Genomic DNA, 23617 nt, shown 5'->3' with positions numbered 1-23617 from the left:
CATGTACCATCGAAGATTCATCGCTGACCAAGCCGCCTCGCGAGTCGCTGACCACCGAATCGGATGACTGGTTCTGTGACGTCATCGTATTTCCATGTAACGCACCCGTGGCAGCGGCTGACCTTCCTCTCGCAATGACTTTGGTTCTGCAGTGGGTGGAGTGGGTGGTGGTCCGTTGTTTTGATCATTGTCACTGAAACGTCGAATTTGATCAACGTGTCGCTTGATTTGTTTTCCGCGATAGTCGATCTTATAGTGCAAATCTCCCAAACATTCGGAAATAGTTCCAGAAATCCATTTATCCATCCGCGAATTTCCGGAGAGAAAATAGATCTTCTGCCCGGGAGTGAAAGATCGAAACAACGGGTCGAAATTCGCCTGTTGCTTTTCCGTGATTCTTGAGCTGATATCCAGTGGTCTCACCAAATCCAGTCGCGTCCGTATATTGCGTCCCAGGAACAGCTTGGCGGGTGACTCAGCAGTTTCGGAGTGAGCCGCCTTCCGATATTGTCGAAGAAACTCGTTGATGTCTCTCTTCAATGTGTTCCGAGTGGTGCCCATGGACTTGAGAGCCTGCTTCACAGTTTGGACGTATCGCTCTGCTTGGCCATTGGTGGCCGGATGATAGGGTGCAGACAGCTTGTGATATTTAACTCCACTCACCTGAAGAAAGTGCTTGAATTCCGCAGCGGTAAACTGCGGGCCGTTGTCCGAAACCAGCGTTGTCGGTGCTCCGTAGGCCGAAAAAAGTTCATCGAGAATACCGATCGTTGCAGTTGTTGTTGATGTAGGAGTAACCTTAACTTCAACCCACTTGCTGTAGGCATCGACGATTATGAGAAGCATCATATCTGCCACCGGACCCGCGTAATCAATATGAACACGCTCCCACGGGCCCTTCGGATACTCCCAGTGATGTCGGTTGAATTTTGGAGGTGCCGGTGCTTCTCGGGCACAGTCACAGCAGGATCGGACGGTTTTCTCTATGTCCGAGTCGATACCTGGCCAGTAGACGAAAGACCGTGCCAGACTCTTCATTTTAACGACACCCAGGTGAGCAGTATGTAGGTCGTTCAAAATCGGCTGTCTGAGGGACGGTGGGATGACTACTCGGTGTTCGAAGTGTAGGCAATTCGCTGCTAGAGTGTACTTATCTTCGGGGGACTTGTATCCACATTTCGAGAGGTTGCGTCCCATTTCCAGTGCTTGAACGATTTCCCCAAGATGCTTATCTCTACGCGTTTCCCGGGCAATATGTTCCGCTCGAACAGGTAGCTGCTGAATTTGATGTAGGGCAAAACCGTCGAATTCGTCCTCCATACTTCCTCCTTCCTGCAAGTTAAGGCTGTTGATTTCGGATGGCATCGGCTTGCTGGGTATGCGGGAGCAATAATCGGCGTTCGTATGCTGCTTTGTTGGCTTGTACACTATGTCGAAGTCAAAATGTGCCAGATAATCTGCGTAATTCGCCATCCGACTGATACACAACGAAGGAAGTGATTTTTCAGGGTGCAGGATCTGTGACAGCGGCTTGTGATCCGTGATTAGAGTGAACTTTCTGGCGTACAAATAGTGGAAGAATTTCTTCACCGCCCACACTATAGCGAGTGCCTCCTTGTCTATTTGGGGGTATCGTTGTTCTGTAGCCGACATGGTTGTGCTAGCATAAGCAATCGGTCGTTCCAATCCGTCGCTCAAGCGGTGTGATAACACGGCCCCAAGACCGGTTTTGCTAGCATCCGTAGCCAGAACCAGCGGTAGTGTAGGATCGTACTGCATTAGAATTTGGGGCGATGTCAACACTTCCTTCAGGTCCAAATAGGCCTGATCGGCCTCGGGTGACCAATCGAATGAATCAGCTAGGAGCATATCGCGTAGAATTCTTGCTCTTTCGGAGAGGTTAGGTATAAAAGCATTGTAATAGGTGGCCTTACCTAGGAAAAGCTGCAGTTCCTCCGGTGTCGCCGGGCGAGGTGCATCACGAATGGCTTCAACGTGCTTGTCCGATTTGTGCAATCCATGACGATCTATCTTGTGACCCAAACAATCAAGGGATGATGTAGCGAAAACGCATTTCGCTCGGTTCAGATGCAATCCACTACGTCTCAACCTGTCCAGTGTGACCCTCAGCGCTTGAAGCAAACTTTCAAAATCTTTTGCGAACACGATGATATCATCATAGAAGCTGACGACGACATCGTCCAACCCTTGGAGGACTGACTCCATGCGGCGTTGCCAAATTGCAGGGATGTTTGCCGCTCCGTATACGGCTCGGGTGGGCCTGATGAGCCCGTGTGTCGCTGTGTTCAGAGTCAGTGTGTGACTGAACTCCTCGTCGATTGGCAGGTGAGTATAGGCGTCGGTCACGTCCAGATGACAAAACATTGTAGCACCGTTCATTTTATTGAAAATCGTTTCTATTTTCGGTATGGGATGTTCGTCTACTACCATTCTTGGGTTGATGGTCGGTTTGTAGTTTCCGGTGATCCGCAAATCTCCATTTTTCTTAACGACGATGTGGGTTGGGGATGACCACTCGGAGTATTCCACTCGCTTGAAGAATCCTGACGCCAGTTTTTTGTCGATTTCAGCTGCGTATCGTTCACGCAGCGCATGAGGCACATCTCGGGCCTTCACAAAAACAGGAGATACATTAGGTTTCAGATGAACCTTGGCTGGGGGGCCAACCAATTTCCCTGGAACATCACTAAACACATCTTCGAAGCTATCTAGCAGAGCCGTGAGACGAGTAGTTTGGTCCGCTGTCAGGCCAGAGTTGCTGATCGAGTTGACCGGTTCAGAAAACAGCCGATTCAAGTTGATCTGATCAACGAATTGAGAAATCCACTCACGACCGAAGAGTGAGTCAGACTCCCCGGCTACGACATATAGATTCAACCGGCGGTTTGTAGTTCCAACAGTTACATTGACCGGAATACGTCCTAGGCAATTGATAGGATGCCCGGTGTAGCTCGAAAACTGTCTGTCCGTTTTCGATAACGAGTAATTCGGCTTGATGTGTCGTAGTTTGGATTCGGCGATTATTCCGCAGGGCGCTCCAGTGTCCAGTTCCATGCGTAAGGCACGGCCGTCGATTCGAACGTCGACCATCTTCTTTCCCGTGGATGCTATGTCGTGGACTTGGCTCAGCGACTGCACGATGTCGATTTCCGTTGGGGGTAGCTCCTGTGATTCCACCTGATCAGTTGATGCCTCCTGATAAGCTGATCTCGACCGACACACTTTGGCAATGTGTCCCTTGATGTTGCAGTTGTGGCATCTAACATCGCGAAAGCGACACTGACTGCGAAGGTGCTGTCCTCCGCATCCTTTACAAGGTCCTGCTTCGTTGGTGAACTGATTGCTCGTTCGTTGATCACTACGGGAATTCTTCGGTTGGTTGAACGTCGACTTCTTTCTTGTCCTCAAGCTTTCGTATCCCAATTTATTAGCTCCTTCCGGCACCGCGGATGTTGCACCGGTATTCACTTCCCGCGCCGTATTGCGGGTCGCTTCGAGGGTGTAGGCAATCTCGTAGGCTTCTTTGAATGTAGCTGGCTCCTTCGCTATAATTTCGTCGCACATCTCACGAGCTTCCAGACCGTGCAGGAGTTGCTCAGTCAACATACGGTCCAGAAAATCTCCGTATTCGCAGTCCGCAGCACCTTGCCTCAATCGAAGGACAAACTGTGCCACCGATTCGCCCTTTTGCTGAATTATCTGCCTAAATTTGATGCTTTCGACGTATTTGTTCTTCTTCCGATCGAAGTGGTTGATCAACGTCGTCTGCAGCTCGTCGAATTCGATGTCCGCTGGATCTTCCGGGCTCACCAAGAACTTCAAAGCACTGTTCAGCTCCGCTCCCATATGAACTCGGGCGTAGTTGGCATACTGAGCCTGGGGTATCTGGCTTAGCTCCAATGCCCACTTGAATCGACTAAAATAATCGGCTACGGATGATTCATCTGAAGGACGGTACTCGGACATCGAAAAAGCAGGGATTTTCGGAATGGGAGCGGCAGTGCTATTCGTTGCGTTTTGGGCTCCATTGTTCACTTGTTGAATGACGCTTCCGATCGAGGCCCTGAGTGCATCGGCAATCATCGCTGAGAGCTGGCCTAGCAGTTCGGCGTTCTCGTGCGCCATTTTGCATCTCGTGGGGAAGAATGCGTTTTGTCCGTACTTTCGATTTCGAACCGCGGCGAAAACTCGACGATCCCACTTCTGACACCAAATTTGTCGTGTATGTGGGAGTTTTCCGGTAGAAATAAAACGTCGCGAATTTACTTTCGATCGCGATTACATTTATTAACGATTAAAACAATTGCGAGATAAAAAAGTTACAATGTTTTCCAAACATGGCGGATAAAAAACTGAACTTATCTTATTTAGATGTTTCATCTAGATCAGTAGTACACTGATATAAAAGAGCTACATGAATATTAAGGATAACATACATAACAGGATACTTCCATCAATAATATTTCAATAACTGATTTTGTAGTAGGACAAGTTTAGTTATTATTCTACTGTTGAGACGGTACAAATATGCGATGAACAATAACACAACAAAAACAAGTTTTAAAATTCACTGTTATGAAGTTGTTATTAAATATAACAAAACATGTTATTAAACTGGTCTTTCAGGAACATTTTTTTGTTATACCGCATTTAGTTCGCCACTGGACTGCGCACTGAGTCTTCATAAGTGCGAAAATTTAAATAAAACTGCGCGATTGCATCAACTCAAATTGATGTCTTCGGCGCACTATTTCTTCGATGTATGCTGAATAAGTGCTCTGAAGACACCAAGTTGATTGGATGCAATCGCGCACTTTTATTTGCGTTTTCGCACTCATGAAAACTAGTGCGATAGTCCAGTGGTGAACTAAATGCGATATTGTTATTTTGCCGCTTATGACCAGGGATGCCAGATGATTTTTTTTAAATATCTGTATCGCTATTTTCAAAAATCTGTATCTCATACAAAATTTGAGTGAAAAATCTGTATCCCATACAAAAATAAATTGGCTCCTCTAGCATAAAAATCTGTATTCCATATAAAACGAAATCTGTATGGACACCCAAAAATCTGTATAATACAGATATATCTGTATATATGGCATCCCTGCTTATGACAGACAAGTTTATAACATAATATGTTATCTTAATAACTTAAAAACTACTGATTCTATTATTGAGTTATTATGCCAAAATAACATATTTTCTTATGCTCTTGATATTTTCTCTTGCTCGGGCGACTTCGTGCCGCGTCTTTATGCAGGGATAAATACGGAGGCCTCTTGACGGACGGACGTGAGGTGATCGAAAGTAGCACCTGAATGGCGTGGAGAACGTAGGCACGGGAGTCCACGGCAACGGAGGAAACGACGACGCCAGTGCAGCGGAGGACGGAAATGAACCAACTCCCACGCTGAGGGAAGTTAAGGATGCCATTCGCCAGCTCAAAACCAACAAAGCAGCTGGCAAGGATGGTATCGCAGCTGAACTCATCAAGATGGGCCCAGAAAAGTTGGCCACCTGTCTGCATCGGCTGATAGTCAGGATCTGGGAAACCGAACAGCTACCGGAGGAGTGGAAGGAAGGGGTAATCTGCCCCATTCACAAGAAAGGCGACCATTTGGAATGTGAGAACTTCAGGACGATCACTATTTTGAATGCTGCCTACAAAGTGCTATCCCAGATCATCTTCCGTCGTCTGTCATCTAAAACAAATGAGTTCGTGGGAAGTTATCAAGCCGGCTTCATCGACGGCCGGTCGACAACGGACCAGATCTTTACCGTACGGCAAATCCTCCAAAAATGCCGCGAATACCAGGTCCCAACGCATCACCTGTTCATCGACTTCAAAGCGGCATACGACAGTATCGACCGCGCAGAGCTATGGAGAATCATGGACGAAAACGGCTTTCCTGGGAAGCTGACTAGACTGATTAAAGCAACGATGGACGTGCAAAACTGCGTAAGGATTTCAGGTGAACTATCCAGTTCATTCGAATCTCGCCGGGGACTGCGACAATGTGATGGACTCTCATGCCTACTCTTCAACATCGCTCTGGAAGGTGTGATGCGACGAGCCGGGCTCAACAGCCGGGGAACGATTTTCACAAAATCCGGACAATTTGTGTGCTTTGCGAACGACATGGACATTATTGCCAGAACATTTGGAACGGTGACACAGCTGTACACCCGCCTGAAACGCGAAGCAGCACAGGTCGGACTGGTGGTGAATACCTCAAAAACAAAGTACATGCTGGTAGGCGGAACCGAACACGACCGGATCCGTCTGGGTAGTAGTGTTACGATAGACGGGGATACTTTCGAGGTGGTGGAGGAATTCGTCTACCTCGGATCCTTACTAACGGCTGACAACAACGTGAGCCGTGAAATTCGGAGGCGCATCATCAGCGGAAGTCGGGCCTATTACGGGCTCCAGAAGAAACTGCGGTCGAAAAAGATTCACCCACGCACCAAATGCAACATGTACAAAACGCTAATAAGACCGGTGGTCCTCTACGGGCACGAGACATGGACCATGCTCGGAGAGGACCTGCAAGCACTCGGAGTTTTCGAGCGACGAGTGCTAAGGACGATCTTCGGCGGTGTGCAGGAGAACGGTGTGCGGCGGAGAAGGATTAACCACGAGCTCGCTGCACTTTATGGCGAACCCAGCATCCAGAAAGTGTTCAAAGCCGGAAGGATACGGTGGTCAGAGCATGTTGCAAGAATGCCGGATAACAACCCTGCTAAGCTGGTGTTTGCAACAGACACCTCATAAGAATAACATGGAGTGTGCAACAATAGGAGAGTTTTTAGCCGTGCAACAATTGGAAAATTACCCTAAATGAATGGGGGTAGGTTGACATAAGAGAAAATCAAAATTTGTTCAGCCTAATATTAAAAAGAGGATTGTGATATTTCACTTGCGCATTGACTATCGAAACCACTAGTCCATTTTTTTGCATTATTTTAAACTATATTCCATATCGAATAAATTGGTACACTGTGACAAATAGCCAACTAATGATTATTTGATAAATTGTTTGCGTTTCTGTTCTTCTTTCTGTTGGGATCCGATTTAGTTGTTTATTCTTCTTTTAATCCATTCGTTATATTTTATCGCATTTTTTTTTGTTTGGTTTGCATCACTACCTGTTTGTGTGTGAGTGTGTGTGTGTTTTATTTTCTGTGAGTGGTTGAATCTTTTCTCTTCAGTTCACATACTTTTAATAGCTTGTGAATGTCTCTTGTTTTTTTTCTCTAATGTACTGATTCTCACGGTGAACGAAAGAATCCGATTTGCGCTGTCTTCAACTAATAAATGAGCTAGATAGGCAGTTCCTAAAACTAAAAAACCAGGAAAATAAACTCATCTTTATCTCTAGTCGGTATTGTTTATGCGATTGGCATATGCTAAAACATTTGTAGAATACATGGTGTAATAAATTAAAAACAGTAGAGCTGAGCGTGGAAAGTTTTACAGAGTTTTTGTCTATTGTTTCTTCTAATTAGGTTTTTTTTCTATTTAGCTTACTTAAAAGTACTGGTTATGTTAAACTTTAATAAATTACAGGGTTCGGTAAGTTTGATTAGTTTAAAAATAATGTACAGAGTGAATTTTCTTCTTTTCAACAAAAAACCTATTGCATCTTGGTTGATTTTTCTTTTGTTTAAATTCTATTTTATGCTTCGCATCTGTACAGGAAAAGTTTGACAAATAATACATAGCCTATATGAAACAGATTTGTGTGTAAAATAAGTTTGTTGTGCATTGATCTGCTGCGCATTTCCCGTAACCAAAAAATGGTTGCTTTGATTTTGTCTGCTTTTTGGAATGCTTTTTATTCATTATACGAACTTAAACCCCAAAAGCAACTCTGACAGCTCTCTGCCAGCTCTGTCAAACAAGACATTACAAGGTAAATGCATGATTGCGATTGAATTGTTTGCATGAGCTATTTCAATGGTTTTCATCGTGTTTCGATCGCAAACGAATGTTTACATGTGTTTTGCTATTTTGAGTTTTTTTTTACTTTTTTTTATTCTTTTAAGTATCCTTATACCACTTTACACATACACATAAGAGTTTAGCTAGTTAGACTTATCCATCTCTTGTTTTATTTGTTTTGGATTTCAATTCTCGGTCTACGTAAGTGATTTGTATGCTAAGAAAGTTCAACTGCTGTCTGATAGGGCGATGTAACCGAGGTAACTATTTTCTTATGAGTTGATTTCGAGTTGAACTGAAGTGGGTTGAGATCATTGGAAAAAACATAATCAACAGGAATCGTGTACCGAAAACAGGTGGATTTATATGATCGGTTTCATGACGGAGAAGATTCCGATTTACACTCAAAATTCTGTACTCGTGGTTAAAAACGCATACTTGCGCTCTGCATTAATACATTTTACTCACTTTTCTTTGCATGCTTCATATCTTACACAATCATAGACTCAGTTGAATAACTTTTGCTTTAATGTTTATCGTTCGTTTCCAATTAGTAGTATTAAATAATGTTTCCTGAAGAATGTATAATACCATGAATCTCGGCGCTGCTCTGGTTTGCGGTCACTACTATGAGTTGATTTTCGGATTCGGTGAATATTTCCATTTGCAGTATGTCAGTTTTAGTTTTGTATTTTATGCTATAGTACATCAATATTTGTTTTTTTTTTCTTCTTTTGTTGATATCTATTTATTTCGGTTGTTTGTTGATCAAAGTGAGTTGAGAGAATGTTGTAAGCTTGTTGCTGTGTTTGTCTTGCGCTGGGTTATTTCATTGTATTGTTTGTTCATAGTGGACTTGCAGGTGCATTTACAATTTATTCCGCATCGATTCGAGGATGTTTTTGTTTTGTGTGATGTGAAAGCATTTTGTGGTTTTCATTGATAGCAGCTCTTTCCTGTCATTTGATTACACAGTGCACACATAGAAAAAATAGTTTTGAAATGACACAACCTCTCATCTTGAAAATAATCTTTTTCCTCCAATAAAAACAGAATAAACAAGGTACATGACAAGTTCTTTGCCAGTTGCCGTCACTCGATCAAAATATAAAAATTAGAAAAACAACAACGTTGCAAAACGTTCAAATTTCCGAAAGTTTCTTTCAAAGTTTTAAAAACAGTTTATGCATGTCTCCTTGACTTTTTTTGTTTTGTTGTCTCTATCGGTTCGCTCTGTTCTTTTCGTCGTTTTTTAAAAGTAATTTATATATTAAATTTCTTCTCATAAAAAGGGGTGGAAGGCACTTTTTCTCTAAATTTTTGTTTTCTTTTAATTTAATTTAAATATATTTTCTTTATTCTCTTTTTGTATCCTTTAAATTTTGCTTCTCATTTTTTGAACACATTGGCCGAAACGTTACAATGATTTTATCTTTTTTTGTTTTTGCTAGTCTAAAAGTTTTTCTTTGCCTAAAATTATTTAATTCAACTGAATTTGTTACTTTTCGCCGAAATTTGTTGTATCATGTCCGAAACGTTTTGTGTAGTTAACCGGTGTTAGAAAAATATAAGTGTCTCGTAGCCCTTTTGCCTTTTTTTCTCTCGTTCTCTCCTCTTGTGTCAGACACATGCTTGGTTTAGTGCCGAAATGTTTGAGCTGGATGGACGATGCACCTCTCTTTGTTCTTCAGGGACATAAACTGATGATCTCACAATAAAAATGATAGTCAAACGGAACAATCGAAAAAGTCGTCAACAATCGCTAACACAAAAGACGCATTACGCTTGGTTTCTCCGGAAAAATACACTCTTGGCCAAACGTTGTATTTTTCGCTAACGGTTTTAAAAATTTTGTTTAGATTTTTTGCCTAAAAATGTTGATTCATTTTTTGTTTTGTTTTCGACTATATAAATTTTACTTATGGAGGTTGTGTTTCCACATGACAAGAAGGCAATTTCATTAAATATATGTATGTTTTTTTTTTGTCTCAACTCTATGTCGCGCTTGTTTATTCCTATCATTCGCAAGCTTAGCTGCTGCGGAGTGAGTTTTTTGTTCTCACGCGACAAGTCATAAAATGTTTTTGCTTTGTACATTAATGTTTTCTTGAGTTTGAATGTGTTATGTTTTCAAAGTGCTTGCGTCGTTCGTTTTCAGGAAGTGTGTTTTTTAACAATTTGCAAAATTTCATCTGTATAATAATGGAAACCTTAAGGATTTGAGCATAATATAAATGGTTTGTCGAGAATCGTCTGAAATGTATCAGCCGTATTTTCCAATAAAAAAAAAATTATATCTTAAAATCAATTTTGGAAAGGCTTTTTTTTATATTAATACATTCTAATGACAAATTCATGACTGCTTGCCAGCTCTGGTATGGAATTGAATCGCTTACATAGTCACTTTGAATTGATTTTTAAAATTATTCCAGAGCACTGAGCATTACAAACATTGTTTTTGAACCAGTTTTTTATGCATATGTATCGGTACCCCCGGAAACTCCAGATATAAGGGTCGCCATATTGCATGGTGGCTCCACAGAGGAACAGACGGTCCAAGAGTTCTAGGAACGCATTCCAGTTTAATACATCGTCACAAAAACGTAACCGCCCAAAACTAATTATACTGTGCTTGACCGAGCAACAACTAGATGGCGGTAGTGAGCAAACTTCAAACAGAAGCAAAAGCGATATGTGAGCACCAAATATGGGAAACCACGTTTGGAAAGGGGGTTGAAGAAGTGAGAGTAGAGTGTGACGTTTGTTTCTCTGTGGTGGCTCCATGGGAGGAACACGGAGTGCTTCTGAATGCTTCTCGAACCACTAGAAATGAAGTACAACTTAATGTGAAACCTATAGGGCATAAGGCAAATAGATATAATTCGAAGACCCAGTGTACCATTGCAGATATGTCCATCGTCATAGGAGGGAATCACCTAATACTAATCACACTGTGCTTGGTAGTTAGCGAATGTACAACAAGAGCGAAAACGAGTTTTCAAAATAATCGTTTACCATGTAATAGCTTCAGGCCTTTCATGTTTTTGGAACAGCTATGTTTTTAATCGCATTATTATTACTTTATTATAGTGACTTTCAGCCCAAACTAAACTGTTTTATCAGGACATTCTGGTTCAGAGTTTACATTTATGGTTTTTCAACTGACGCTGACAAAACATTTTCACCACGTTCCACTTGGTTTTCTCTTGGAATTCAATGGGAAGTTTGCTAGTAAATTTATGGGATTTCTTCAGGAGCTGCTTCTCCCAACTAACAATCACTTATTTAACAGGCACCATTATGACGAATTAATTCTGCATAATGTTGAATAACATTTGAATTATTTTCACGTACAACCTATGTTCGGGTTTTATTCACACAAATTTGGAGAAGTTATAAAGCATCATGTTGTGCACCAACTTATTTTTTGTTGTTCAAAGCGTTTTACAAATGTACAGGAAAGTTGTTATTCAGCTTTGGCTAAAATGACTGAAAATAAATAAAATGCAAAAATGTTAAACTCTCACGAGAGTAATTATTTGCTCTCATGTTGGGAACACCTATTATGAAATAAGAATTACATATAAAATTACCTAAATCCGGATTAGAACTCGAGACCTGTCGATTGCCAGCCGCATGCCTTCCTATCTGCGCCATCCTAGAGATGGTGAGATGCAGCACCCAAAGCAAAATATAATCTTCCCATGACTCAATAATGATCACTCCTGAACTTGTGTTCAGCAGTGGTGAATTTTACTATTACTTTAGAGCTTTTAGTAGAACTTGTTACTTCAGACTCTAGTTTAATTTAAAAACACTTCACTAATACTTTACTTTTGCAAAAGAAAATAAAAAATGAATAACTCTTTTAAAGAAAAACTAGAAAGGACGAGCAAATTCCTTTTAATTCTACTACTGTGCTTATCTTCGGACAGATAGGCCTATTTCGTCTGTGACTTACAGACTTCTTCAGTGTCAAGTGCTCGACTGAAGAAAACCTCGCATTCGTTGTGGTATTTATACTAGGAGTGTATGTGTAGGTACGTGTGTGGGTAAAAGTGTAGGTATAAAAATGTAGGTACAAAATTGTAGGTACATATTTGTAAAAAAGGGGGTGTATCTGCCTGTTAGAAAACAGGGTGTCAATAAGATACCTAAAGCTAGGAAAATTCCTACCGATTTGGTAGGTAGTCAATTGGTGTTTGTTGTGTTATTTTTTCCTGCCGATTTGGTAGGTAGTCAATTTGTGTTTTGTGTATTGTGTAATGTTTTGTGTGTGTTAGGTAAAAATTTAAACAGCCACGTGTACCCATTGCCCTGATCCTTGTTAAGTAGTTTTTTATTGTTTTGTTTGTAAATTTCTAAACTTTCTACAACATCAAGTTTCCATGGGTTTGTAATGTGTCGTAAGAGTTTAATATTTGAAGTATTCATAAAATGTCCTTCATTGAAAATATGTTCAGCAACTTTAGATTTAAAATGATGAATGAGTCCCTTGTCTGTGTCTTTGTGTGCTTTTGATACTTCCGTTATGTGTTCTTTGAATCGTGTGTTGAGTGTGCGTTTTGTTTGTCCTATGTATATTTTGTCACAGTGATTACATGTTACTTTGTAAACACCAGATTTTGTTAAGTTGTCCAACGGGTCTTTCGTAGATCCTAAGAGAGTTTGAAGTTGGTTAGCTTTGCTTGTGAAAACTAATTCAAAACCAAACTTTCTGAGAATAGGTCGGAGTTTTTTGGTGTCATTGTTGTAGTTCACAGTTATCCGTTTAAGTGTAGGTTCTGTCCGTGTCAGTGTAGTCAAAGAACGTCTGTATTGTTGTTGTGTCTTTTTGTTGATGATCTGTTGTATTGTTTGTTTTGTGTAACCGTTCAACTGTGCTGTTTCGAAAATGTAATTAAGTTCTTTCGTTTTTCCTGTTTCACTAAGTGGAAGTGTCTGCATTCGGTGTATCATGTGATTGAAGGATGCAATTTTGTGTTGATGTGAGTGATTTGATGAATTTGGAATAGTGCGTTGAGTGTGTGTCGGTTTTCTGTAAATTTCGAAGGAAAGTGTTGATTCTTGTTTTACGATGAGTATGTCCAAAAATGGTAGTTGGTTGTTCTGTTCAATTTCACAAGTGAATTCGATGTTTTTGTGTGCATTATTGATATTGTTCAAGATTTCAGGTAAAAGATGTTTCTTAACAATGCTAAACACGTCGTCAACGTATCTCCACCAGACTTCAGGAAGCTGTTTGTTGTTTTCTAAGCGTTTTTCCAAATTTGCCATAAAAATTTCACTTAAAAATGGAGAAAGTGGATTGCCCATGGGGGCACCATTAAGTTGTTTGTAGGTTTCATTTCTGAACGAAAAATAATTTTCTTCCATACAAAGTTTGGTTAATTTGATGTATGTACGAACTTTCTTAATCCAATCTGAATTTGAATCTTCATACTGGTTCAGAAGCCAATCTTCTAGTAGGTTAATGGCCTCTTTAACTGGAATGCTTGGAAATAGTGATTTAACGTCGAATGAAACTAAAATTTCATCGTCGTTAACGGATAAATTCTGTACTAGTTCTGTGAATTGTTCGGAATTCTTGACAGATCTACTGTGAAATTTTTTAGGCATGTTTTGGAATTCTTGTACTAAATATTTGGCAATTTTGTGTGTAGGTGAACCAATGGCTGAAACAATCTCACGCATTTCATTTCCAGGTTTATGAACTTTGGGAAGTCCTTTTATTCTTGGCAATGAAGGGTTAGATTCTTTCAGGCTTTTAATGACGCTTCCTAAAACTGGTGTAGACTCTTTGAGAGTTTTGTCAACACGTCTTACTAATCCTGGAAGAGGATCAGTACGTTGTTTTCGGTAAGGTCCATTTTGAATCTTGTTATTCATTATTTCATCATAGTCCTCTTTGTTCATGATTACTGTTTTGTTTCCTTTGTCAGCTTTCAGATAGAAAACTGGTTTCTGGTTAAGTTCTTTGATTATTCGTTGTTCTTTCAGGTGTTCTTTGTTCAATTTGTTTTGTTGTGTGTTTTGAATAGTGTTACCTGTTTGTGTTCTGATTTCTTGAATCTGTGGTGTCTGTAAATTGTTCGTGTTGATAGCTGTTTCAATGTCGATTATGGTTTGTGTTGAATCTGGTTTAGAGTGTACTGCGTAGTTAAGACCTTTGTTGAGAAGGGTCAACTGTTCTTCCGTAAACTGTTCGGAAGAGCGATTGACAACTAACCCAGTTAGTTCTTGTGTTGTGTTTTGTGGTTGTGTAGAAGAACATGTAAACTTCGGATTTTGCATCTTTAATGCTTTAAGTTTTTTATCTAGTAATTTCCTTTTTCTTTCTGATTCACAAAATTCTGCAACTTTTACTTTTGTTAGAAAATTAGGGAAAGATTCAGGATAATCTTTCGCTAACTTTAAATGGAGAGAATAACATTCCAAAGTTTTCATGTTGATCTTGCTGTGTAGTTTTTTGATGCTTTCTTTGATGAGTGTTTGTTCAAGTGTCTTTACTATGTTGGGGTTTGTGGCTGTTTTAACTTTTACCTTGTGACTTACGGGAGTAAGCCTGTACTCTATACACTTCTTGAGAAACGCGATATCCTTGTGTAATCCTGCGATGGTCTTCTTCAACTCGATGAACTTATTCGGCTCTGACTTTGGCTTGGTTGCCATCTTCACTTTACTATTACTTTAGAGCTTTTAGTAGAACTTGTTACTTCAGACTCTAGTTTAATTTAAAAACACTTCACTAATACTTTACTTTTGCAAAAGAAAATAAAAAATGAATAACTCTTTTAAAGAAAAACTAGAAAGGACGAGCAAATTCCTTTTAATTCTACTACTGTGCTTATCTTCGGACAGATAGGCCTATTTTTAAATTAAACTAGAGTCTGAAGTGGTGAATTATCACAGCACGTGGTAATCAACTGAACAACGCCTTATACTTCAACACTGTTCAGCCAAAAACACGTGTTTTCCATTCTGATTTCGCTGTCAGTATTTTATCGCATTGTATCGAATGCGGCCAAAAAGTGTTGGTCCTTATTGAAGATATTGTTTCCAGACGTACTAATTGCGATATGAATATGTTTCTATTTTTATGGTTAAATATTGATCTTTAAAAATGTATGACAATATGTGGCGCGGTATGGTCTTGGACATGGTGCATTCATAGCATCTGTTCAGGTAATCTACTCATGCTCAGTCGAAGATCCGTTAAGCATTTTTTTTATTTATGATTTTGTCATGGAATCTTGATATTACGTTCAATAAATAGTGCATAAGGATGTTGAGGGATACTTTGAATGTGTCGATTTCTGAATGCTGTTTGGTTATTTAGGTGACTGTGGGAACAATATTCAGTCAACACGACAGTAACGAAATGTCAAATGCATCGATCCAAGCGTCTCGTACAATCTAACGGCTGCGGAAGATAAAAAAATATAATAATCAAGGTACAAGATATCTTGTTACAGACTAATAATAATAAATAAATGCCTCATTTTAACGTTGATTACGTCTCTTGGCACTCAATGTTAAACTACATAATTCTATTCTGTTTTATGTGATTCGTTTAAAATATTGATTATTCAATAATTTGGTTGTCTAAACCGTTTTAGCCATGATTTATCCCATAATCCAAACAAAGTTCCGAGTCAAACTATGACGGGCTGAAGGCGTTTATTTGACAAGTAAAAAGCACATTGTTCAAGAGCATATGCTTATCGATACATCAGCTTAATAAGATGCAGACAAATGTTTTGTTAAACTCTTTTATTAAGGAATCAATGCTTGTCGAATAAAATATTTGTTAAACTTTTGAAAAGTGTTTTAATTTATCATTGTTGATACCAATGAGGAAGTCGAACATTGACTCCTTTCTCAATTGAAAAATCATTTAAACAGTAATGTGTAGAGCATAATTTTAGTTCAGCTATCATTACCATTATTAAGCAACAATTCAGCAAGCTTGCTTGTTTGTGACTTGCAATTGTTAGTTGGGCTGATATAAATCCATATGCTGAAGTTTCTTATGAGAACTCCTTCAGGAGCTCCCGGAATCGGAAACCATTGAGGAACTCATGGTGGGTTTGAAGGAAGAGATCCTCTTGAAATTCTTCCAAGAGTTTCTTCTGAGACTCACCAAGATGTTCCTGCTGCTGAAATTTCTACAGGAGTTCCTCCGAGGTTTTATCCAGTACTTCCTATGTGGTTTTTTTCTGATATTCATCCACAAATTGGGGGATCATCCTTCTTGGTTTCTTCCTGGGAACCCTTCTGAGACTCGTCCAAGAATTTCTTACAGGTGTTTATTTTGGTACTTGAGCAGCAGTTCCTTCTGGAACTTCTACCTTGAATACTTTCGAGAGCTGTTGTTGGATTCCCTTTATAATCGTCTTTGGAATTTCTCCACGATCTTGTTGCGTTTATTCCAAGTGTTCCCTCTGGGAATACTCCATAGATTTCTTCTACTTAGGAATATTACATGAACTTCTTCTGGAAATACTGGTGCAGTACCTTCTACAAATTCTTTAGCAGTTTCTTCCGAAAACTCGCCAGAAGTTCCTACTGGGAGCCTTCCTGGCGTTCTTTAGAAAAATCTTAAGCAGATAGTTCTGGAAATTCTCCCAAGAGTTCCTTCAAAAGTTTCTTCTGAGAACCCAACTAACAATTGCCAGCCGTAAACAAGCATGCATGCTGAATTGTTGCTTTATAATAGTAATTTTAGCTGAACTAAAATTATGCTGTACACATTACTGTACAAATGCTTTTTCATTAGAAAAAGTAGCCAATGTTCAACTTTTCGTATTGGTAATAACAATGATAATTTAAAACACTTTTCAAACGTTTAATAAGATTTTTATTCGACTCGCAGTAATTCCTTTACAGCATAGCTTAACAAGACTTTTTTCTGCTTCTTGTTAAGTTCATGTAAAAATTAGGACATGAATCTGTATAATGTGTTTTTCACAAGTCACATAAGCGCTTTCGTTTCATCATACTTCGACTCAGAGTACATGATGAAAAACACGTGTTTTTTACTGAACAACAGCTGAATTAATCTGTTGTTCAGTCGTTAACCATAATGTTGTGCTAATTCACCACTGCTGAATAGGAGCCGTAGTCTGATCATTATTAAACCACGTGAAGTTTATGTTTTGGTTTGAGCGCTGCAATTCACCATCTCTAGGATGGCGCAGATAGGAAGGCATGCGGCTGGCAATCGACGGGTCTCGAGTTCAAATCTGGATTTAGGTAAATTTATGTGTAGCTACTATTTCACAATATTTGTTCACAGCATTGAGTTCCAGTCATAAACTCCCGTGGAAATTGAACATTTTTGCATGTTTTTTAATTTTTAATCATTTTTGCTTAAGCTGAATAACAGCTTTACTATATAATTGTAAAACGATTAAACAACAAACAGTTCAGTTGGTACAGAACACTATGCTTTATAGTTTCTCCAAATTTGTGTGAACAAAACCCGAACAAAGGTTGTGCCTGAAAATTATCCAAATGTTATTCAGCATCATGCTGAATCAATTCGTCGTAAAGGTGCTTGTAAAATGAGTGATTGTTAGTTGGGAATCCTGTGATAGTTCCTTCTTGGAATCCTTCAGAATTTTCTGAAAATGTCCCCAGATCGAATTAATCAATCAATCAAGCCTCTCACATAACTATTGACTCTAAATAGTAGCCTGAATGCATTATGGAAAGTAGGATTTAAACCAACCTTACATGTAGATTCAACATATACAATTGTTTTGATATTTTATGGAAACTCTAAATCAAAGGGCGCCCAGCTTATTTTATGGTGGCTCCATGAGAGGAAAACTCAGCGCTTCTGAGCTTCTCTCGATCAACGATGCCAGAGGATTTTCTGTATCACTCGTTCAAAAATCTGTATCCCATACAAAATTTAGGTAAAAAATCTGTATCCTATACAAATGGAAAATCTGTATTTCATATAAATGCAATCTGTACAGATGCTCAAAAATCTGTATAATACAGATAAATCTGTATATATGGCATCCCTGCTCTCGATCCACTGGACATGAAGTAAAACTTTAGTTTTGTTGAGGTTCTAGATGTTCATCCCAGGCAGCCCCCTTGAAATACGACAGCTTATCCCGGTCATTAGCCACTTAAATTGATTCCAGATGCTATTCAGGGATTTCGTGTGACGAATTGCACAAACTCAAAACTTTTATTGGCGGTAGCTTAAGGAGAAGCCACTACGACTGGGAGTATAAACTAAATTTTGGTAGGTTAGGGCAGTGGCATTCGAACAATTCCGCTATTGTCAAAAGCGGAGTACGCAATGAAAAAAAGTCATATGAGCAGAGTTGATGGTAATCAACTGTACTACACGTTGCTATGCTATTATGAGACAAGTTAAGGTACGTTCGGAGAAAGTGCAGCTGATGTTCAGAGAGAAACTCTGATTTGCTACTGAGTAGACTACAGTCAGTAAATGAAAATACCTGTGAATATGCCTGCTGCTTGTATTCCTCCAGGAATTCCTTCTGATTTTTTTCCAGAACTTTTTCCTGAATTCCGCTACGAGTTCTTTCTGGGATTCATCAGTAAATTCCTTCTGCTTTTCCTACAGAAGGTTCTTCTGAAACTCATCCTAGAGTTCATTTTTAAACTCCTTTAGGAATTCTATCCGAGATGATTCTTCCAGGAGCGCCTTCTATGATTGATCCTATAGTTTTTTCTATGATTTTCAAGAAGTAACTACTAAGATTTTTTAAAGGAAACAAACCATCATCGTTTACCAAATACTCAAAAGCAATGATCTTGCTGAAATCTCAGCCAATGTTAATGAAAATTTATGACTCAAATTTATACTCACCAATAACAGTGAAACCATGTTCAATTATTGTTTTGTGAGTTAGAGCAAGAAAACTGGTTTTGAATAATTGATGATTGCTGATGACTGAATGAAGAAAAGTTCCTCCTGGGAATTAATTTGTAGTTTCTGGAATATCCAGCAGCAGTTCCTGGAGAAATTAATCCTAAAAGCAACATTAGCTGATGGAATCTCTTAAGAAATTGTTGAAGAATTCGTCCAGGATCTCCTTAAGAATTTTAGAAGAAACTCTTGGAAGAATTTCATACCGACTCTTGAGACTAGGACCCATAAGAAATTCCATTAAACATGCGACTGGAATTTCGTAAAACACTAGAGGGTTTCAATTAAGAACATCTGAGAGAGTTTCAGAGTGAACTTCCGAAGGAACTCCAGAAGCATCATAAGGATTTTCACAAGAAACTCCTGGATGAATTTCTCCACAATCTTGTTGCGTTTCTTCCAAGTTTCTTCTGATTATCCTTCAGATGTTGCTACTGGGAGCCTTCCTGGTGTTCCTTATAGAAGATCCCGAAGATAGTTCTGAAAATCCTCCACGAGCTTCTTGTTAAAACCTTCCAGTTCCTTGTGAGAATTTTCCGGAATATTTGGTTAGGATTCCTTCAAGAGTTTCTCTGAGAATCCTCCAGAAGTGCCTTCTGGGAATCCTTCAGAAGTTCCTGAAAAAAAAAATCCATAGATCGATTTATTCAATTAATCAATCAAGCTTTTCTCACATAATTATAACATATGAATTTTAAATAGTTGCCTCCGTCGGGTTAAATGCCCTAAACTTCCCTCTGTGCACGGCCTTGAGCTGCCTGAATGTTTTTTGAAAAGTATAGGATTTCAACCCAGTTTTCATGCAGACGTAGCATATACAATTGTTTCGATATTCTCTAGAAACTCCAAATCTAAGGGTCGCCTTATTTCATGGTGGCTCTATGAGAGGAAAAGTCTGCGTTCCTAAGCGTCTCTTGATTCACTGAAAATGAAGAATGTCCTTAGTTTAAATATGGTTCTGGGTGTTCCTCCCAGGGTGCCACCATGAAATATGGCAGCTCTTTGATACCCGGTCATACAACAAACACTGTTGGCCAAACACCGAGGTAACGTGCTACTTCGGCAAACTAGTTACCGTATTCTGCATTGTGAATTGAACTTTGGGAACTCTACGTTTATTTTTATTTTGATTTATTATTGAACCCAATTCGAGTAAATATTGCAGCAATGCAAATCTTATCGTCGTTCTTTCTACGACTGATGGCCACTTGAGATTATTTCAGATGCTACTCAGACATTTCGGGTGACGAATTGCACCAACTCAGAACTTCCATTGGCAGCAGCTTAAGGAGAAGTAGCTGTGGCTACGAGTGAAAACGGAATTTTCGCCGGTTTCGTATTTAATGTGTTCAAAGTGCAGCTGATGTCCAGAGAGAAACTTTGATTTGCTACAGTCACTAGATGAAAATATCTGTGAATATGTCTGTTCCTTGTATTCCTCCAGGAATTTCTTCTGATTTTTTTCAGAACTTCTTCTTGCATTCCTCCTGGAGTTCTTTCTGAGATTCCTCAGTGAATTTCTTCTTTTTTCCTACAGAAGTTCTCCCAAAGACTCCTTTAGGAATTCTATCCGAGATGATTCCTCCAGGAACACCTTCTAAGATTTCTAAAGAAAAGTTCCTCCAGGGATTCAACTAGGAGTTTCTCCCTCCAGTCCTTTCGTAAAAATTGCAGATTTTTTTTCTGGGATCTCTAGAAGGAATTCCTGGATAAATTTAATCCTAAAAGAAACAGAACTGCGGAAGGAATGTCTTCAGAAATTGTTTAAGATCTCGCCCAGGAGCTTCTGTAAGAGTTTCAAACGGACCCTTTATAGTAAATTCTTAAGAAATTCCGTAAAACACTAGAGGGTATCAAATAAAAACATCTGAGAGAATTTCAGAAAGATCTAAAGGGTTTTCACAAGAAACTCCTCGAGAACTCCGGGAAATAGTTGCTGGATGAATCCTGAAAAAAGATAAAGAAGATATCCCTGAAGGAATTCTTGGATATATCCTGGAAAGTGTTAATAAAGGAGTGCAGCTGAAGGGATTTCGGAAGAAATTTCTGGAGGAAGCCCGAAAAGAGTTCCTAAAGGATTCCTATTTTTTTTGGAATCCCGAAAAAAGTTCTTGAAGGAATCTGGAAAGGATTGTCTGGATGAATCCCACAAAGGATTCCTAGGGAAATCCTAGAAGAATTGCTGAAGCATTCCAGAAATTTCTGGAGAAATCCCGGGTGAAATTCCTGCAGGAATACTAGATGAAACTCATTTCCCAAGCAGCACACATGTCACAGGGGAGTGTCATCAGCGCAGGAGCTACATTCATGTAATTCTAACCAAAAGGCAGAATAACTAGAAAATGACTCGTATCCTACCAAAACACACATTTTGTGACATGCGTGCTGCTTGGGGTTGCAATCTCAAGAGAAAATCCCAAAGGGAGCATTTGGAGGAGCTCAGAAAAGGCTTCTGGAGGAATCTCAGAATGAGAAATCCTCAAAAAGATGAACACCAGAAGAGCCTCCTTGAGGAATCCTTGAAGGAACTTCGGTAGGAATCTTAGAAGAAACTTCTCGAAGAATTTAGATGAAACTATTGTAGGAATCTCACACGGATCTCTTGGGGGAATCCCGGAAAGAAGAACTCTTAAAAGGAGAATCCCACACAGGTGAAATATCAAAAGAAGGGACCCCAGGAAGAACTCTAGAACATCTCAAAAAGTATAATCCCAATAGGAACTCCTGGTCCCTCGAAGGACCTTTTGAAGGAACTCTTGGATCAATCTCACCTTCTCGTGAAAACACCTTGCATCTTTTCACATAGCATGTGCTTCATTTTCACTTCCGGACAATTCCTCTGGAAACTAACCATCACGTCCACAGCACAGCAGTTTTGAAAGAAAATCTTTAAGGTTATGGACCCAGTATTTCCACTACCCGCAGTCTAGTTCATTCTGCAAGTAGAAAACGACTCAAGGATGGTGGCTATATCCACTTATGCACAAGGTATGGAAGACTAGTAGATTGCATTAAGACCTGCAAACGGTGTTTCAAGCTTTCGAGGTACGCCCAACCCTTATGATTTCCATTATTATCAGTGATCTTCCTTTTGCACATTCAAACCTAACGTCTACACGTATTTCACACCACGTATTTCTTTACTTCCACGCTTCATTGTTCAAATTCCATTTTTATTCACTTATTGCACGTTTCATAGTTATTAGTGTCGTTCTTGAACACCTTAGTTAACGCTTTTTCTCCGCGTTATCGTTTAGTACGGTTGGAAAATTATTACAGTTCTATCCTCAATCTTCTTTACCACATCTCCCGTCCCAGTATTGGAAATAATAAATAGTAACCCTTCCACTGAAACGTTAAACCTCTATCCGCTATCGCTAGCCTCTTATAGAAACGGAGGTCGCCCTTCCTACACTGTAAAGTTAAATATATCACATATTGCAAAATATAACATGTGTGAAATCATCTCTCCTACTTCAACTGAATTAGAAAGCTTGAAGGAATCCAACCAAAGCGGCTGAATCGTACAGAATAAAAACAAAAAAAAAAAATAATACTAAACCTAGAAGATTTACACGAATTAGACTAAAAAAAATCCCTCAACTGAGAAACTAACAAAATCCTACTTAACTCACCCCCCTTAAACCCAAATTACCCCACCCCTTCCCACCGCCTAATCCCCACGACATTCGGTCATCGGTTCGACCTTAATAGCCGACGCCACCGGCCTACCGTGATCCTTACCAGCCCCACCGACGCCAGCCGCTGCTGCCGCCGCCCTAGTGTTGGCCACCAGTTCGGCAATGTCCTGGTCCTGGAAGAGATGCTCCGGCCGTGGAGGCGACGACGAGGAAGAGTACCCAGCGCGGGACGAAGATTTACTACCACCGCCGTACGGCGGCATTCCGAGGTGGTCGGAAGATTGGCCGCCGGCACCGGTGGCGCCACCTCCGCCAATGGCCAAATTGACGGCTGGTTCCAGGGCCATTCCCATGGGCGACGCCAGGGGGCTCTCCTCCGTCGGTGGGGTCGTCATGCGCAGGTCGTGCGCCGAGGCCGGTGAACCGAGGCGGGTTATGCTGAGGCTACCGCTGTTCAGGTGCGCCAACGGGTGCTGGTGGTGGTTGGCGCTGGACGAATGATTGCTGCCACTGCTGCTGCGTGACGATTCGGAACGGTTACTGATTGCGGTGGCGTTGCTGTTGATGTTGCCGCCGGCGGAGGAAGTGCTCGGATGGGAGCTCGGGTTGAGACCAGGTGGACCGTGCAGGTCGTGATCCTTGTTGGAGTGTATACTGGATCCGGCCGGTGACCCTAGCCGTGGCATTTGGATTCCTCCGGAACCGCCGTTGTTACTGTGTGTTTGGTGGGTGACGGCTGGAGAGCCAACCTTGGGGACGGGAATACCACCGCTAGATCCGCCGGCGTTTCCCGACGGGTGGACACTGAGATTAGCGTGATGCTGGGGCTGGTTGAACCCCACCAGATTGGCCGCCGCTTCCGGGTGGTGCTGGGCGGCTGCTACCATGTTGCACATCTGCTGTCGGACGGCGGCCACCGTTGCGGCCGTCAGAGCATCGGGTGTCATTCCTTCAGCGCCAGCGGTTGGCAGTTGACCGTTGGCATTGGGTGCGTAGTTTAAAGGATTGTCGGCTTGGAACGTAAATGGCTGCAAAGCAAAGGGGGAAAGATAGAGCAATACGGTCTTCGGCTAGTGGTTTGAGGGGGGA

At 40.5% G+C, this 23617-nt stretch overlaps 1 protein-coding gene across 4 annotated transcripts in view; it reads right to left on the bottom strand.

Annotated features, from left to right (window-relative positions):
- Positions 1-8379: 8379 nt before the first annotated feature.
- Positions 8380-23617, bottom strand: part of LOC109413960 (protein bric-a-brac 1-like) — a 572283-nt gene continuing 557045 nt past the window's right edge. For 3 of the 4 annotated variants that reach the window (XM_062854100.1, XM_062854103.1, XM_062854102.1), the window contains one exon: positions 8380-23556. In XM_062854100.1, the coding sequence (XP_062710084.1) occupies positions 22561-23556 (996 nt within the window). In that variant the 3' untranslated portion in view covers positions 8380-22560. The remainder of the gene's footprint in view (positions 23557-23617) is intronic. The other variant, XR_009998083.1, reaches the window with a different exon arrangement.

This window comes from Aedes albopictus, chromosome 2, assembly GCF_035046485.1.
Source record: "Aedes albopictus strain Foshan chromosome 2, AalbF5, whole genome shotgun sequence".
NCBI lineage: Eukaryota > Metazoa > Arthropoda > Insecta > Diptera > Culicidae > Aedes > Aedes albopictus.
This window is presented reverse-complemented; position numbering and strand designations above follow the sequence as displayed.